Here is a 16,767-nt window from a genome sequence, read left to right as displayed (position 1 = left end):
TACAGGTGTATTTCTCGGACTTGCTCCTTCCATGCCTCCCTCTATCTCCCTCCCTCCCACCAGGGAACATCAACTCATTGCCGCAAACGGCCTATCAAGACTGGCGATTTCTCACCCGGCGGTTCCTACCAACCCTCGCCTGAAGACACAGCTCTAATAGGGCTCGTTACTGTGCCGCTGCGCCGCTGCTTGCTCCTTCTCCTGTTTGAAGACATCAACGGGTGAGCAAAGCACTGAGACCCGAGTGATACTCTATGATCACAGTACCGGCTGCGACGAATGTATCGCTTGATTCCGAGCTCGGCTTACGTCTTTACTGCCAGTTTTCTTTACCCCGATCATTACTCGCACACCCGTCGTTACTGGACCCTGGTCCCCAAGTGAGGATGCTTAAGAGCTGGCGGGATCTTGTCATCACTCGCGTCCGATGCTTGCTATCGCAGTTACATAAACCATGCTCCATTTCCTCATCAAAAAAACATCCAAATCCCTTGTTCATCCCATCCCACCATCCCTCCAATCCCCTCTCCACCACCGCCCTCCACCCCCCACTACGCTCTCCCGCCCTCAATCAGGCCCCTCTCCGCGTCATCCTCCCTCTCAAGCTGCAACTCCTCATCATCACTCTCCTCCTCATCAACAACAAAGTCATCGGCGGAAACACTAATCCCGCCTCCCCTCCAGCCGCCCCCGGTCTGCCCTCCGCGCGCCGTCTTCCCGACGCCCCCACCAATCAACCTTCCAAGAACAAGCCCGCGCGCAAACTCCTCGCCATCGAGCACGCCCCCGCCGCCGCGCAGCTTCACCTTCTGCCGGCGCCAGTAGATCCACGCGAACTCGATGTACAGCAGCGTCTGCACGATCCCGAAGAGCACCGCTACGGGCTCCTGGAACTGGTCTTTGGGGTCGAGCGCGCGTAAAATCCAGTTCGGGATGTATAGCGCGCGGTAGGAGCCCAGTGCCAGGAGGTAGTAGCTATTCAGCACTGTGGGCACGGAGGTGTGCGCGAGAAGGGTTAGTTGCGGTAAAACCGCGACGGACTCGAGGATCAGGCTGAAGTCCCGGAGCGTCTCAATTAGGAACCAGCTGCCGGCGCCGCGCGAGAAGAAGTATTGGAAGATTGGTGCGGAGACCGCGGAGCCGGCCAGGAGGTAGATCGCTAGTTTCCACTGCGATTCGGATTCGCGGGAGCGTGGGAAGACGCGCAGGAGGATGTAGACTGTGTACAAAGAGGAGAAGATGTAGGTTATCTTGAAGATCGTGTTGTACGGCTGCATGAACGGGGGCGTAAACAGCAGGTCGAGGTAGCGCGTGAAGAAGACGAGCGTGTACAGCGCTTGGGTTAGCAGCGAGACGCCTGGTGGAAAGTGGATGTTAGCATGATGCAGCACGGGAGGGGGTATGCGAGATCAGTCGGGCTCACCCTCGGCGCTGCGGTGCTTGTGGATCGTCACGAGCAGGATCGCCTTCGACGCGAGATGGCAGAAGTCGGCGGCGAGCCGGAAAAAGTTGAACAGCATGGTGGGTTTGGTGATTGTGGCCAGTCGGTGATGGGTGCGGTGGTGGTGGTGGAAGGTGGAGCTGTGCTGGGGAATGGATGGAGCTGACGCGGAGCTTAGGTGGAGGTGTTACACGTGGCTTTGGTGGGAGCCGCATGTGTGGCGCAGTGTGGCGGTGTGGCGTAACATGAGAGGAAACGAGTCGTGGATCATGTGTATAGAAAGCATAAGTCGCTATACTACCTCCGCCTTCCCATTCAACACATCACACATTATGTACTCGCAATACTTGTCCACATTATGATAGGCACCATTCCATAGCTTCATCATCATTTCCATCTCGGTTTCGATCACCATAAAATACACTCATCCCACTACAGCCTACACCCCTCCGCACCCACAGCCCATCCCATCCGCACTCAATAACCCCCCCACCCCACCCCCGCACCCGCCCCCACACCCGCGCCCATCCCCGCCCCAGCTCCCTGCACCGGCTCCTCCCACCCCAACGCGCCGACGGCATCGCCCGCTCCATTGCCAAAGAGTCCTGTCGGCAGTGCCAAATCGGGAAACAGCTGGAGGAACCACGCCTCGACGCCGTCTTCGCCGCCACCGGCGTCGCCGACATTGACAGTCTGCTCCTCGCCCGCATTGCCACTGAGCACGCGCAGCACGCCCGCAGCTTCCTTCACCGCCATTCGCTCGATCGCCTGCCGCCCCATGGCGGCCATCGCACCGGCGAAAAACCAGTACGTGCTCAGCTCCTCGAGGATGGAGCAGGCGCGCAGGAACGACGATTTGTATTCCGCGGTGTGGGGGGAGTCCGGGTCGGCGCGGAGGGCGGAGAAGAACGAGGTTAGTGCTAGCGAGACGGCGTACGGGACTACTGGAAGCGGGGGGAAGGGGTTGTTGTTTGGGGCGCTGAAGAGGGCGAGGATGGCGTGTGCTGAGGACATGCGCCGTGCGTAGGAGGCCGAGGTGTGGGTGGACACGAAGGAGGAGGCGAACGAGGAGCGGTAGGAGAGGATCGTGACGGCGTGGTAGAACAGCCGCAGGGTGTTGGCTGCTACGCCCGTGTCGCCGCCCGGCGGGAGGAGCGATTCGAGCGTTATCCATGGGCCTTCCCAGCCCGAGACCGTGTTGCCCGGTCGGTAGAGTTTGATGACGTCGGTGAGCACGTCGGCGATGGTCATTGCCGCAACGAAGAGCCCTCGCTCGCCCCATTGCTCCGGCGTGGGGACGGACACGTCTTCCCGTCGCACGCCGACGGGACGCCCGCACAGGCTGGCTTGCAGTGCGTCGAGCGCCCACAGTACCCACCACAGCCGCAGCTCCTCGCGGTTGATGACGCGCCGGTCCAGGTGCAGTCCTAGGGAGTAGGCGTGGTGCACGGCGGTGGAAAGGTGCAGGCTGGCGATTTCGTTCCCGCTCGGCCCCTCGGAGTGAAACGCCAGCAGCGCATGGATGCGCACCAGCGTCAGCCTCTCCCGCTCGACGCCCCCATGCAGCAGCGCCTCCACCTTGTCGGCCGTGCTCTGCGCAAAGCTCCGTGCCGACACCCCGGCGGGAAGGTAGCGAGCCGCATTCGGATATCGCGCGGAAACCATCAGCACCGCGTGCAGAAGCGGTATGCTGACGGTGCTCTTCGCGTGCTGATCGCGGAACACCGGTTCATCCAGTAGTGGCAGCAAAGGCTGCACACACTCGAAGAAGATACCGACGAGTGCTTCCCGCGCGCGTAACGTTGGCAACGAGAACGCGCCTATCGAGTCGAGGTAGGTGAGGTACGCTCGTGGCAGGTGAGGCGGTATGTGGGGATTATGCTGGTGCTGGCGGTGCTGCTGGTGGTGCTGCTGCTGGTGGTGCACATGCTGCTGCTGGTGGTGCTGGTGGTGCTGCGGCGGTGGCTGCGGCGACGTCGGCGAGGGAACCGCCCACACGCCGCATTCCGCGAGATCCCGTTGCTGCGGCACCGCCGCGGACGTCAGGAAAACGGACTCGGGGTTGAGGTCGCCCACGAAGCGCGGCCGAGTCGAGGCCTCGGGATGGTCACCCGGCGGCGTTGGCGGCGGCGGCGGCGGGGTGAGGGGCAGCAGCGGGTTAGGGTTCGGCGAGGGTGATGGGATCACGAGACTGGCGGTGGCGATGATTAGCGGCGACGACGACGACGATGGGGATCGGTACGGCATCCAAGAGTGGAGTATCTATATACCTGCATGCGATGCCATCCCGGGTGCAGCCGGCGCAGCGGTCATGGTTCTCGAAGGGGGGTTCGCAGCGGCGCTGGCCGGGGGAGGACAGTCAGCACAGCACCGAGACGGATCGGACGGAAGAACGAGCAGGCGGACGGAGACAGAAGAACTGTCAAGACGACGGAACGGAAGCTGACCGGGACAGCCCCGACGGGGGGGAGGGGCAGGAAGGGGCAGGAAAGGACAGGAGGGGGGCAGGCAAGACGGACAGACGTACGCGGCGTCGTTTGCACTGTTCGCAAGCGCGATGAGCGCGACGGCGTTTGCGGTAGGATTCGTTATTGGCGGCGAAAACGACGGTAGCCATCTTCTCTGGATGCGACTATGCGTGTTCCTCGCCTTCCGACACGCTTCTGTCTGGGATGGGGGGGGGAAGTTTTTTTTTTTTTTTCTTCCGTCCGTGGTGTGAAGTGCGGGGGAAGTTTTGTTGCTGGATGGGGAAGTAAATCTTCTGCACGTAGCCGGCGCTACGGGAAGCGGGCTGAGACGGTGTGTTCGACTGGTAGATTTGACCAAGTCAGTTGGGTCGGGGGCAAAGGCGGTGGGGGAGGGGTGGGGATTGTGATGGATTTGCTGTGGTCGGGATGGACGGGGACTGGGATGGGGGGGCGGGCAGCAGGAGGGGAGCGGGAGTGGTGGGGATTGCTTTGCATTGCCGCATCGGGCAACGCTTCCACAGCGGCTCAATCGATCACGTACGGAAATCGAGACGAGAGAGCCGAGACTCGAGAGGATGAGAGAGAATGTGTGTGCGCGCACTGTGCAGGCGATGTCCGTATGACGACCGAGGGCGAGGGATGTGCGAGATGGAGTGTGAATGGGTGCTGCAACGACGGTGGACGGCAATATGGGAAAAGACTCGTCCGTCCGCCCGTCCGCCCGGCCTAGAGTACTTCGGTATTGAGATACCGGTATGCGTGCCAGTAGAGTGCTGCTGCCGCGCCTGCATGCGTGGTTGAATGGCTGCTCTCCAGCGAGAAGAGAAGGTGGCGATGCTATTCAGAGGCGCATTCAATCTCTGCTCGCTTGTGCACCGGAGCGGTTTAGCCTATAATCGCCTCGGCGGTCGAGGCCACTTCACGCGTGCTCACTCGCCGTCCCGCACGTCACAGCCGGCGAGACAGAACGGATGCCTGAGTAAGTGTCTACGTAAGTGCTTGGCCGTGTATATTGCACGTACTCCAACTTCGGAGACGACATTGTGCGCGCCGCGGGGTATATTGGTGGACGGCGCCCATCTCGTTCTGCAGCCCCTTGTCCTTGTCTGCCTACTCTACACGAAGGGCACGAGCAGAGGAAGTAAGAGTGCAAAGTGGTTAGGTGGATACGCCGGTCATCTCTCATCTGACGCCTTCCCCCTATGCCAACCTTGAACCAGCCCACCACACCCATTCGGTGGGGAAACCTGCGTGTGGCACCCGTGAGCATAGATCACCCGATCAGGAAACGATTGTTCGCAGCTCGCAGGACAGGTTCTGGCCCGTGGCGAGCGGGACCAAGCAGCCATTTTCGTTCCGTACCACCACAGCGGAGCGAGGAAGTGCGTAGTTGCCGGATGGGAGGGCGAGCTGTGTCGCGAGGGCGGCTGAGCAGTGCGAAGTCTATAATAAGGGCGTCATCTGTCCACTGTCCAGTCCGTCCAACCCATCTGTTCCGAAAGCCCATCACCGGTCGATACCATACCCGTACCACGATGCTCTCAACCACTCGACTCTCGAACTCGGCCAGAGCGGCCGTCCGCACACGAAGACATGTCGGCACGATCGCAGCCGTTAACCACAGCCGCACCAAGGCGATGGGCGACATCAGCTCCGTCTTTCCATCGCTCAACGGCGCAAAAGCGCAGCCACTGCCACCGCGCTTCGCCGAGCTGAAGCGGAGTCTCGTTGCCGGACGGGAGAACGCAATCCAGGACTCGTGGCGACGACTACTGCCCGTCCTCGACCGAGAAATCGACGAGATCCGTGCCAAAGGGCCGAGTGTATGCCACCCACCGACCCAAACCACCCGCACCTACTGACAACCGCAGATCATCCCGTCGATCGACTTCTCCGCGCTCTCCTCGCCGCTCCCCGCCGCCACCCTCGCCGAGATCAAAGCGCGCGGCAGCGTCATCATCCGCAACGTCCTTCCACCGTCCCTCGCACTCTTCCTCAAGTCCTCATCGCAGGAATACATCCGGTCCAACGCCTCCTCCGTGCGCGCCTTCCCCGCGGCCTCCCCCGCCGTCTACGAGCTCTACTGGTCGCCCGCACAAGTCGCCGCGCGCTCGCACCCCAACATCCTCCGCACGCAATCCTTCCTCCAGAGCCTCTGGCACTCCTCGCCCAGCACTCCCATCTCCACGCAACACCCGCTCACCTACGCGGACCGCCTTCGCATCCGCCTCCCGGGCGACTCCGGCTTCGCTCTCGGCCCGCACGTGGACGGCGGCTCACTCGAGCGCTGGGAGGACCCCGTGTACCGGGCCAACTACTCTCGCATCCTGTCCGGGCAGTGGGAGTCGCACGACGCCTACGACGCCACGCACCGCGTGCGCGCAAACATGGATATGTACAATGGCGCGGGCGCCGCCAGCATGTTCCGGATGTGGCAGGGGTGGCTGTCGCTGTCGAACACGGCGCCGGGCGAGGGCACGCTGCGCTTGTTCCCCGCGCTGAAGGAGGCGACGGCATACTGGATGCTACGCCCGTTTATTGGCGAGGATGGACGGGTGGACCCGGCTCGCACGGGGTTCGAGGGCGCCGCGATGGGCGCGTGCCAGGAGCTTTCGTCCGATAACCACCCCGGGTTGAGGCTGCAGGAGGGAATGGTCTCGATCCCCGAAGTGGCGCCCGGTGATTTTGTCGCCTGGCATTGTGATGCGATTCATGCCGTTGATAAAACGCATGCGGGACGCGCGGATAGCAGCGTGTTTTATATCCCCGCCACCCCGCTGACCCCCGGGAATGTGGAGGCCCTCAGGAGGCAGAAGGATGCGGCGCTGGCGGGAGAGGTGCCCCCGGATTTTCCGGGCGCCGGGAATCCGGCTGTGGGGGAGGGGAAGTTTGTCGGGAAGGTGGATTGGGAGACGGCTGGGACTAGGGAGATGGGGATGGGGGGGGAGGGGTGGGAGGTGCAGGAGGACATGACGGAGGGCGCGAGGGAGGCGGTCTGGAGGGGGAATGAGATTATGGGATGGTAGTTTCCCGCCATCTCCGTAGCTGTGTATGTTTATGGTTTTTTTGAGCGGGCGTTTTTTTGTTGGAACCTATCTAGCTGGTTGGGGTAGGCAGTTTTCGGTCGGTCGGTTATAATTATTTTTCATCTGTCTACCCAAGTGCCTACTGCTACTGCTGCTTTCACTCGCGTATGTACGAGTGCGTGAGATCCGTGAGATCTGTCGCTTCAACCATGGTACCGTGTCGGCCTTGATCTAGGTATGTAGAGTACTAAGGTCGGATGCGATGGTGATTAGACAAGAAAATACATGATACCGTAAAGAGTGATTGCACCGAAGTACGCAACTACTAGTACCGCGATCTCGAGAAATCTCCGTGACATGTAAACCCAGTACCCACCGCAGAGAACTGTCGGAATGAACATTGCGGAGACGCCTCCATCTATTCCACACATATCTACGAAGGTATGCATCTGAAAATGCACCATCGGCCGGCCGGAACTCGTTTCCGCCCTCAGGAATCGAAATCAGGTGTAACGACTCACGAGCGAGGAATGCGCGAAAGTGAATGATGCGCTGCGGGGGAATACGAGGCTGAAGATCGACGTTTGAAGATCGACGCAGTCTGCAGGGTGATGTCACTGTGCTTCTCTACTCTGCTACTCTGCTACTCTGCGGGAAGATGCGGGGCGGTTCCGGGTGATCCCGCATCAGCGGTCACTCGGAGATGGGGTAGTGGGGTTGGTGGATCGGGTGGCGCCGGCACATGAGGACTCAGGAGTGGGTACGCTGTATACCCATTACCATGATCTACGGTAGATCGGGCGCATGCAAACAATGGAGAAACAAAACATGAAGATTATTTTCTGATTTCATCCTAGTAGGTAGCATTCGACCTTAGCAGATCATGGCTGTACCTATGCCGTACACACATCCGGTTCCACCCTACTGTTTCCGAACGCTGGCCACTGGCCGCGAGCTCGACGGGGTTCCCTATTGCTCTCTGCCCAGTCCGTCTACACACAGAAAGAGACAGAAAGAAAGATGGAAAGGAGACGTCAACAGGAAAAGGAAAACGCGCGCGACATGCCTCCAGTCTTTCAAATCCCCACATCGAAGTCCCTTCCCCCAACTAACTCCTCCAGCCAGTTTAACGCCTCATCGCTTTCCTCGGCACAGAACATGAGGAGTGGGACTGTGGGAGGGACTGGTTATGTAACTGACCATGATCTAGGGAGGTCGAATGCAGTGGTAATTGCAAAGAAGATGAAAAAAGAGGGCGGTGGGGGTCTTCCTACGCTGCATACGCTGCAGCTGGCGATGTCATATGACAGTGACGGAGTTGCATCGTGCATTCCAATCCGAGACTCCAGACTCACGACTCGAAACATAAAAAGCAAAAATGAGGGAAGAGGGTGTATAATTATATCTCCATGGCTTGGAACGGGCTGTGGCATCATGGTATGCGCTCAATGGAGAAAAGAAACAGAAGCACGAAACAAATCATACACTTTTCCCTATCCCTAGAGGAATGCCTTCCGTCTCCACAACCCGTCTCCACTGTCGATATCAATAGCGGCAACTTCCGGGGCGTCACCGTAGTCTTTGATGCAAGACGACGATAGTTCCAACCAGCTACTACACGCGGTGCAGCAAGGCTACACCAGCCGGAAAAGTTCATACCCGAAAGCGCGAGGAGAGGAACTCTTCGTCGAGTCTAGCCCCCTGCCCCCCTCCCCCGTGGCAACCAAAAGGCAAGTTCCATCGAGGCTTGCTCCTCCACTACACTCAACAGGCAAATTCCATCGCGGCTCCCTCCCCCACGGCACTCAACCATCGCGTTCCATCGCGGTTTGCTCCCCCACGCCCCCTCCCCCTCCACCAACAATCATAACTCCCCACCCCTCGACCGTGCCCACCCCACCCTTCCGCTCCCACTCCTCCCTCTCCCTGAGCACACCCCCCACAACAACTTGTCCGCTATACGCCCCCTCCCGTCCTCCCCAGCGGCGTTCAAACATCCTTCTGCCCTCATGCGTAACCACAAGCGCGCTCCACCTTCCTCCCGCCGCCAGCCCCAAGTCCTGCCGCACCACATCCCCAAACACTCCCCACTCCCTCCGCCAGCCATCCCACCGCTCCACATGCCACACGTGCACGCCGACCTCCGCCGCCGCAGCACCAGGCGCGGCGAACATGGAGGGTGTGAGCTCCCATTCCTTCAGTTCTCCCGAGGTCAGCAGGAGCCAGTATGGTAGCTGCAGTGGCAGCGAGACCGCGATGCCACTCGAGGGGTAGTATAGTGTGCTGCTGGGCGCAGTGGTGATCCAGCTGGTTAAAGTGGAAAGCGTGAGCGGGGAGGGGTAGATGCTGCTGTCCGAGGCGAGGAGGGCGGGGATTAGGGTGGGTGGGAGGGGGATGGGGAGAGGGCGCGCGGTGGTGGAAGTGGTCATCGAGAGTGGGTTCGGAGGTGGGAGGTGGGTTCGGAGGTGGGAGGTGGGTGGGAGGTGAGTGGTGGGTGCGAGTGCGAGTGCGAGGGATAAGTGCCTAGAGGAGCGGATGCAGCGTCGCGTCATGGCGGGTCACGTGATACAAGCTTGGAAGGAAATCTCCACAGGTGCGTGGATCGTGAGCTGCGGCTTCAATAGCGGTTTTGATTGCTGTTGACGATTCATTCACAGAAGCGATCGGAGCAGTCTGTGTTTTCCAAGCCTATCCGACTCGACTCGGTGCCGAGTGACGCTGAGTGGTGGAGCGCAGCACAATCTTGTGCATGCTCTTGTGCGAGCGAGCGACGAATGAGCTGCAGTACTACCTATTCCGACTTGCAGTTATTCAGAAGTCCCTCAAACGCTCAGGGTATGTGGTTACGTTCGATTGCCATTCACCCTTCACTCCTCCATTCCTTCCTTCCCACCTCGCGTACTCACCACCCATGCCTCTCAACCGACACCTCCCAGCACTGATCCACCCACCACCTTATGTACTGACACGCAACCACACTACATTGCCATCTTACACAACAACTAATCCCAACATCCACGCCGGATGGCCACAACCACACGTGACAAGTCATCCATATCAACCCGCTGCTCATCACTGCTCATCACTACTGCTCACGAGGTTTGTGGATCCGGTAAATACCTATCAATATGGCATTCGGAGATGAGGATCCACCGGCCACGGACACGGGCACGGACCCATAGGCCGGAGGACGGAGGACGGCTGACGGAGCACCGGCCGGCGGACTAAGGCGGCGCCGCCGAAGACATCGCCGCCGACCGAGAGTCTGCCGCCTTGTATCTATCTATATAGAGAGGTCGCGCTGTTCAGTGTTCGCGAAGTGGTTACTGTATCATTTAATTCAACAGTACCTACCTACCTACCGACGCGCAGTTAGCAGTCACGAGACCGCGAGTGTGCACCCGTTGCTGGGGTACCGATTATCGGTTGGGGCGGGGATTGGTTGGGGTTCGTGTACCTATAGGGGCTGAGGGGTGACTGAGCGCGAGGATTGGCCGGTTTTGGCTGTGAGGTCTCGGTCTTGGTTGCGGGTTGATTCGAACTTAGACGTCAGTGGATGATGTTCTTGCGAAGCGGGATGGGCGCAGGCGGGGAGCTTTCGGTGCTCGGGTTCGGTATGATAGGTAGGCCCTTCAATGCGCGGCATGAATGATCACTCACCATCTAACTCTCGGGCTCGGGAACTTCAGCGCGGACGAACGGAATATCATATATATCGATCTCTATCACCGGCGGTCATTTGTGTGTTTGTTTCGTCGTATTGACCGTACATACCTACCGCTATGGAGAACCACTGAGGCAGCCTCACCTGGGCGCCGGCCCCCGGGGGTGGAGGTGTGGAGCAGAGAAGATCACTCCCCCGCTCCCCCGGGAACCACCATTTTCCCCGAGTCCTCATCGATCGGTCGCACGGCGTAGTTAGCAGCGACGTATCCACATCCACATCCACATTCACATTCACATTCACACGAGACCCAGATCATCAAGTCAAGTCAGCCCAAGTCAGGTCTCAGTCCGTCACACCGTCACGGTCGCATCGCCCACCGACTCTGACTCTGACTCCAATTTCCAAGTCCTGCGCGCTTTCACAGGTCCTGGATCGCAGAGATTTCAAGTCACCGGTACCACTGATCCCCCCACCTGCATACATCACCAAGCAGCATCAGCTCCAGCTGGTGTGCATGTTTCAGTCGCCCTCGACGTTTGTTCGAATAAGCGAAGGCGGGCAGGACAGCCTGGACGGGATAATAAGTGTCGTATTAAGCATATAACGGTAGAACTGCTTGTATTTGCCTACCTTCTCCATGTATGTGTGTATGATACCTCTAACATCGAAATCACCATCACCATCACATCCTCGTCGCCCAGGCCATACCACGCCAGGCCCGTTCCCCCCCGTCCGTCCGGCATGTGCAAAGCCGAAAGGATGTGCAATAGTTACCCAGAAACTAAAGAACAGCACTTGCGCAGTTGTGCACCACTCAGCAGCTGTCAAAGTCGCTTATCGACCGATGTCTCAGTTGGCAGCTGCTAGTCAGTTGGATCAACGGCCATGCTACATGGAGCACAAAGCGAGGGGAGGGGTGGGGTGGGGTGGGTGGGGTGGGAGATCCTTAATTTCGCGAGGCGCCCGCGAACGCGAGCGAGCTTGGGGGATCGTGGAGTGTTGTGTTGGCGATCAGTCGGCGGTTAGGCACGCTGGTGGCAGGGCGGACCTGGCCAACTCTACTCTACTCTATGCTAACCGGGCGAAGGGCGAAGGGCGGGATCGCGGTTTTCAATGACAGATCAAATTATTGCAGCGATGCGATGGGATGACTGTACTAACAGTAGTCGATAGACTAGATCTATTAAATTTCATAATACGGCACGCGAGTTGAGGCGGGTGGCCGGAATGCAGTTAGCATGCGCCGTCACTCGATCTGAAGACCCCCTTGTTGCGCTCGCTTCGGTCACATGGCCCACCGCAAGATGATTAAACAGAAAAACAAAAACGAGACATATGGCCTGCGTAGTACGGAGCGTTGATCGGTCTCCTCTAGAGCACTCTAGCGAGCGCAACGTCGGTGGAAACTTGTGAGTGCCTGATTCTCCTTATGTCCGACGGAGGAATTGAAAACGGGTACAGGTATGTTTGTACTGTAATTCCGCTGCTTAAAGAGCACCGAAGCGCATGGCATCGATGAGATCACCTTTTATTGAGTGTAAAGCTGGCTTGATGGAGGCTGTTTCGGTGTGGGGAAAGTCGGCGGTACGGCTCTTACTGGAGCGAGCTACTATCACACTATTCAGAAAGAAGGGAAGGGTTTCCGGGCGAGTTGGCCGGAAATACATACGTGAGGCGCCTCATTCTGGCATTCTGCTGCGGGAATGGTGGGCACTGGGCGGTCTCATTCAGGTGGAGCTACCGTAGCGGCCTCGGGCTTGCGGAATGTGGAGTTCACAAGTGCGGAATGCTGGATGAGCGGTACCGTATCGATTACACACTTGGGTCTTGGGCGAACTTTTCAGTTTGATTAGGAAAGCAGTCGCGCTCAGCGCGTTGCGTACATAAGCATCAATGACCATTGACCAGCAGTGCTGCAGATCCGGCCGGCCGGGGTTGATTCCCCCCCGCCTGGCCGTGGTGTTGTCAGTTGATCTGCGGAACTCAGCCACAGCTTTTGCGCCACGAATCATCTGGCGATCCCGCTGTCACCGAAGCGATCGCGATAGGAGTGATAGCGAGGTGAAGTGTTCGTGGCTGTGCAATTAGCCTTGCCGAGACACCTCCGGTGTGGCGTATCCGCCACATGACGACGCCACACAGGCGCGATCTCGGCTCCGCGTCCGACGCCACCACAACGAAAGTGCACATGTTCTGTAGGCTGTCAGTGGTCACACCTCTCGGCTCTCTCACTCCTGCGATATGGTTCCGGATTCCGCACCAAACGGCGTTGACGACTTGACTCGACGCGTCGTTCTTCTGCATCTATTTTTATCGCGGATGATAGACATGGCCTGGCCGCATGGCAGCTCTTCGCCAATGGAACTGCTGTGGTGGCTGCCGATTATGCAGTGTTCAGTGATGACAGCCACACCAGGTTGCGAACAGAGTGGCGGACGCCGTCTGTGGACCGTCTGCCACCCAACGACGCGCATCGAATGATTCTTCTAGGAGATGGATTCTATTTACGGAAGCTGAGGATAATAGCAGCTACCTAGCCAGCTATGTACTATGGCATAATGGCACGAGACGACACGCTCTGCTCTTCAGAGTCTGTGGAGTTCTTGTGCTGGTGCGGTGGCGGTCGGAGGAAGTCTCTCTTTCCCACTCGTATGTACAGTTCGCGATCGAAAACCGGTATCGACTTGCTTTCCGGCGGCAGCGGCCCCGGGTCGGAGTCTTGAATTCCTGCTGACCGAAGCGAGTACTGCAGGTACCAGTACCTACTACCTCATGTAGGAGTCAAGTACTCGCTCGGCATGGACCAGTAGGCGCCCACGCACGTTGTCGTAGATCCTTCCCACCAAATCCCCGAAAAATCGTCAGGGGTAGGCGCCGCTGATTGGCCACGGACGCGCAGGGTGTAGACGCAGCTCACAATAGGTGCTTTTCCTAACCCCACACTGCCCACCATGTATCACGACACTGACGGCGGCGGCGGTCCACTCGTGTGGCGATATATCATATATGGGCGATTGGGTGCGCGCAAGCACCGCCGCAGCTGCTTCCTCAGCCCATCCGCTGGGCTTCTTTCCTTCGTTCTTTCTCTCGCTATCTTCTTCTTCTTGTTCTTCTTCTTGCCTTGTTTCCTTTATCATCTCGGTACCTGTTTGACGGTCTTTATCAACATCAACCCTCGTTTAATCTGGGCGATACGGTCCTTCTCCGCGCGCGCGCCTATCCATACACCCCACCAGCCCTGTCCGCCGACTCGCCCGCCCCTGTTAGGAGAGTAGTGGAATTTCTCTCCTTGATTGCACTGTTCTAGTTGCGGGCGCCCGAGGAAAGTGGGAATGCTGTGAAAACAACAACTGGAATGTCCTTTTGCATCGCCATCCCCCCTTACCTTCCAGCAATCCGTCCCCATCTGCCCCTAATCACAACCTAATGGACGACCGCGATCACTCTACCCCACACGTACACGCTCCTACATCTTCGATACGAAACTCTACACATCATGAAGATGCTCCCATCGCCCGGTGGTGGTGGTGGCGGCGGCGGCCACAGCCACAGCCACAGAATTCACATTGCCGTTCTCCTCATCCTGCTACACCTCGTCCTCGCCGCCGCAGAAGTCGGCTACGGTCCCGGATTCGACATCTGCGGCGACACCTGCCAGACATCGCTCCGCCTGTTCTGCACCGAGGGTCGCAGTCCACTTCAGCAGTCATCCTGCTGGTGCAGTAGCACCACCGCCGACGCTTCGGAATACACCAGTCGACTGGCGGCATGCTTGGCTACGTGCGATCCGGCCGTTGTTGGTCGCCAGAGGGAATTGTTGGGGCGGTATAAGGATATCGTTTGTGCCGGCGATGCGAGCGAGGACCCTGAGTTCGAGGAATACTATCGGGCACGGTTTGGTGCGTTTACGCCCGATGCGACGAATGCCGTGCCGCCGCCGGTGATGGTGACCACGACGGCGGCGGTGGTCCGTTCGTCGAGCACTGCGGCAGAGAGTTCGACACGGCCGAATGTACCAAATCTTAGTACGAGGACGAGGGTCTCGACTTTGAGTACGAGGACGAGGACGGGCTCGGTCGCCGCCAGCAGCACCTCAAAAGTCTCCTCCCGCAGCTCCGTAAGAGCTTCCACAACCGCTTCCGCCTCGACCACATCTGCCTCGACCACCTCAACCTCCACCACCACCACCAGCACCTTCGGATCCACCCAGTCCACATCATCAACGACCTCAACCACCGCAGCCTCATCCTCATTTGCCGCCGCCGCATCCTCCCTATCCACCGGCGCAATAGCCGGAATCGCTGTTGGCTCTCTCATCGCATTCACGATCCTCCTCCTGCTCGGCGCCTTCCTCGCCCGCCGCCAGAATTCCTCCACACAAGCTTCCAAGACCCCGTCCCCCGCGCCGCCCTCGCCGCCGCCGCCGCCCATGATCGCATCGCCGCTCAATGCAGCCGGCACCTGGCCGCCACCGAGCCAGATCCAGCGGCGCGTGTCGATCTACTACTCGCCGGACGACATCAACGCTGCCACGATCCCCATTCCGGCGGTGCGGGTGACGGCGCCGTCGCCCAGTCCTAGCGGGCGGAGCTACGGCTACGGCGGGGGAGGTGGAGGTGGAAGTGCAGGTGCAGGTGCCGGTGCCGGTGCGGGTGCAGGAAACGCGGTACGGAACAGTGCCGTGACCGAGTTTGAGGAGGACTGGAGCGGCAGTGGTAGTGGCAGCTCGGAGTGGACGGATGATGAGCGGCATCATGCTGAGAGTGTTAGTGAGTGTGAGAGTACCAGTGGTAGTGGTAGCGGGGAGGTGAACAGGTACTGGAATGTCGATCTCAGGGAGCAGGAGGAAAGGTATCCGTATGAGGTGCGGCAGCAGCGGCGGCTGCCCGGGCCGAGTGAGCAGTACGGGTATCGTTACGGGTACGGGAGGAGTTGGGGGGCGTAGATGGTATCTTCTTGGAGTTTTTTTCCTTGCGTTGGTGGTGGTTGTCTCTGCTTTTTTGTTTTCTGCTGCATCTGCATATTCTCGAGTTTTGTCTGCGGTTGGGCGTTGGGGGTTTTGCTTTTGCTTTTGCTTTGGTTGGGTTATGATCATGATCGGTGTACGCATACAGTGGTGATCCGTGGAGAGAAGAGGATTGTACGTTTAGTTGATGTGGGGGCTGGATATCTACAGTAATAGAGTAACAAGGAAAGAAACGGTTCTCCAATCTTGGGTCGGGGAAGTGCCATTCGCAGGGAATGATCCCGACAAGGACAACGACCGACTGGCGAATTGGCCCGAAATGGTTATCCAAAGCGGATCGAGAAGGGTCGGATGAAATGCCTGGATAACTTGTCGCCACCGGCTGAAACGTCGACTGCGTATAGAGTCCATCCTCGCTTGAACCCAGGAACTCGCAACGAGTTGAACCGCGATATCATGGCCATGTCCTCAACGCATGCCTGGAGTGCCTTACCACTACATCACAGGACCATTGGATGCCTCGCACCAGTGTTCTCCATCGTCCGGTCCGTCAGTCCTGAGCCTCGGACGAGGACGGACGGCGTGCCTCCCATCCGTACGAGCCTAGGACGTGATAGCTAAGGTTTTTTCAGGGGGCGAACGAGATATTCGGCGCAGGACGGCCGACGACGGCCGTCCGCTAAGCCTTGGCTGAAACCCCGATTTCGGGCGTGGACCTTGGTTGGCCGAGTGAGATATGGTGCCTGCAGCGCGGTGGTAAGGGCCGGGCGCCGCACCTTAGGCATCCTAGTTAGAATACTGCTACTTTTCACAGCTTGTGGAGCGGTAAGGGATAAACCGACGCGGTGATGTTGGAATCGGTGCTCAGAAATGTAGTTATTCACGTGACTTGGACGGTTGTCCTCCACCGTCGGTCGGACTGGGACCGATCCGTCTGTCCCAAGCTCGGACCTGACGGGGGATTTTTGCAACCGTCTGTCCTAGGCTAGGGACGTCCGGTATTTTGGCCGTCTGGACCGGACGATGGATAACACTGTCTTGCACTGTGCAAGGAGGGCGAGGTATGATGTGGTGGGGGACTCAGCACAAAAGTGTGCCGATGAACAAAAACGACGACGATGCTTCGGTGGCGTCGAAAAGGAGTGATGTGTACTATAATGTTTTCGTTCGGAGTGCTGATGTCGGTAGGATAATCACGT

General features: G+C 58.8%; 5 protein-coding genes across 5 annotated transcripts; 2 read left to right on the top strand and 3 right to left on the bottom strand.

The window, feature by feature from the left end:
• Positions 1-282: 282 nt before the first annotated feature.
• BZA05DRAFT_379935 (ER lumen protein retaining receptor-domain-containing protein) lies at positions 283-1,671 on the bottom strand. The gene is made up of 2 exons (XM_051481896.1): positions 1,424-1,671; positions 283-1,357 (listed from the first exon to the last, which is right to left on the bottom strand). The coding sequence occupies exons 1-2, from the start codon at positions 1,518-1,520 to the stop codon at positions 552-554; spliced, it is 903 nt and encodes a 300-aa protein (XP_051335146.1). The 5' UTR covers positions 1,521-1,671; the 3' UTR covers positions 283-551.
• A 247-nt stretch (positions 1,672-1,918) lies between these two features.
• On the bottom strand, positions 1,919-4,417 carry BZA05DRAFT_477518 (uncharacterized protein; the record flags this gene model as incomplete). The annotated part of the gene is made up of 3 exons (XM_051488312.1): positions 3,969-4,417; positions 3,712-3,782; positions 1,919-3,632 (listed from the first exon to the last, which is right to left on the bottom strand). The coding sequence occupies exons 1-3, from the start codon at positions 4,056-4,058 to the stop codon at positions 1,919-1,921; spliced, it is 1,875 nt and encodes a 624-aa protein (XP_051335145.1). The 5' UTR covers positions 4,059-4,417.
• A 1,027-nt stretch (positions 4,418-5,444) lies between these two features.
• Positions 5,445-6,935, top strand: BZA05DRAFT_344359 (DUF1479 domain protein; the record flags this gene model as incomplete). Its single annotated transcript, XM_051481121.1, has 2 exons — positions 5,445-5,732; positions 5,781-6,935. The coding sequence occupies 2 exons, from the start codon at positions 5,445-5,447 to the stop codon at positions 6,933-6,935; spliced, it is 1,443 nt and encodes a 480-aa protein (XP_051335144.1).
• A 1,499-nt stretch (positions 6,936-8,434) lies between these two features.
• BZA05DRAFT_449149 (uncharacterized protein) lies at positions 8,435-9,364 on the bottom strand (the record flags this gene model as incomplete). Its single annotated transcript, XM_051487327.1, has 2 exons — positions 8,435-8,549; positions 8,814-9,364. The coding sequence occupies 2 exons, from the start codon at positions 9,362-9,364 to the stop codon at positions 8,435-8,437; spliced, it is 666 nt and encodes a 221-aa protein (XP_051335143.1).
• A 5,826-nt stretch (positions 9,365-15,190) lies between these two features.
• BZA05DRAFT_412180 (uncharacterized protein) lies at positions 15,191-15,802 on the top strand. The gene has a single exon (XM_051485070.1). The coding sequence runs from the start codon at positions 15,426-15,428 to the stop codon at positions 15,720-15,722; it is 297 nt and encodes a 98-aa protein (XP_051335142.1). The 5' UTR covers positions 15,191-15,425; the 3' UTR covers positions 15,723-15,802.
• Positions 15,803-16,767: the final 965 nt, after the last annotated feature.

The sequence above is a fragment of the Tricharina praecox genome (assembly GCF_024521635.1).
Source record: "Tricharina praecox strain CBS 144465 chromosome Unknown BZA05scaffold_39, whole genome shotgun sequence".
Classification (NCBI taxonomy): domain Eukaryota; kingdom Fungi; phylum Ascomycota; class Pezizomycetes; order Pezizales; family Pyronemataceae; genus Tricharina; species Tricharina praecox.
This window is presented reverse-complemented; position numbering and strand designations above follow the sequence as displayed.

Excerpts from the sequence above, each read along its gene's own strand:
- BZA05DRAFT_379935 (XM_051481896.1), bottom strand. The coding sequence starts at position 1,520 with ATGCTGTTCAACTTTTTCCGGCTCGCCGCCGACTTCTGCCATCTCGCG. Across the intron at positions 1,358-1,423 it reads CAAGCACCGCAGCGCCGAGG|GCGTCTCGCTGCTAACCCAA; the intron begins GTGAGCCCGACT and ends ACTTTCCACCAG.
- BZA05DRAFT_412180 (XM_051485070.1), top strand. The coding sequence starts at position 15,426 with ATGTCGATCTCAGGGAGCAGGAGGAAAGGTATCCGTATGAGGTGCGGC.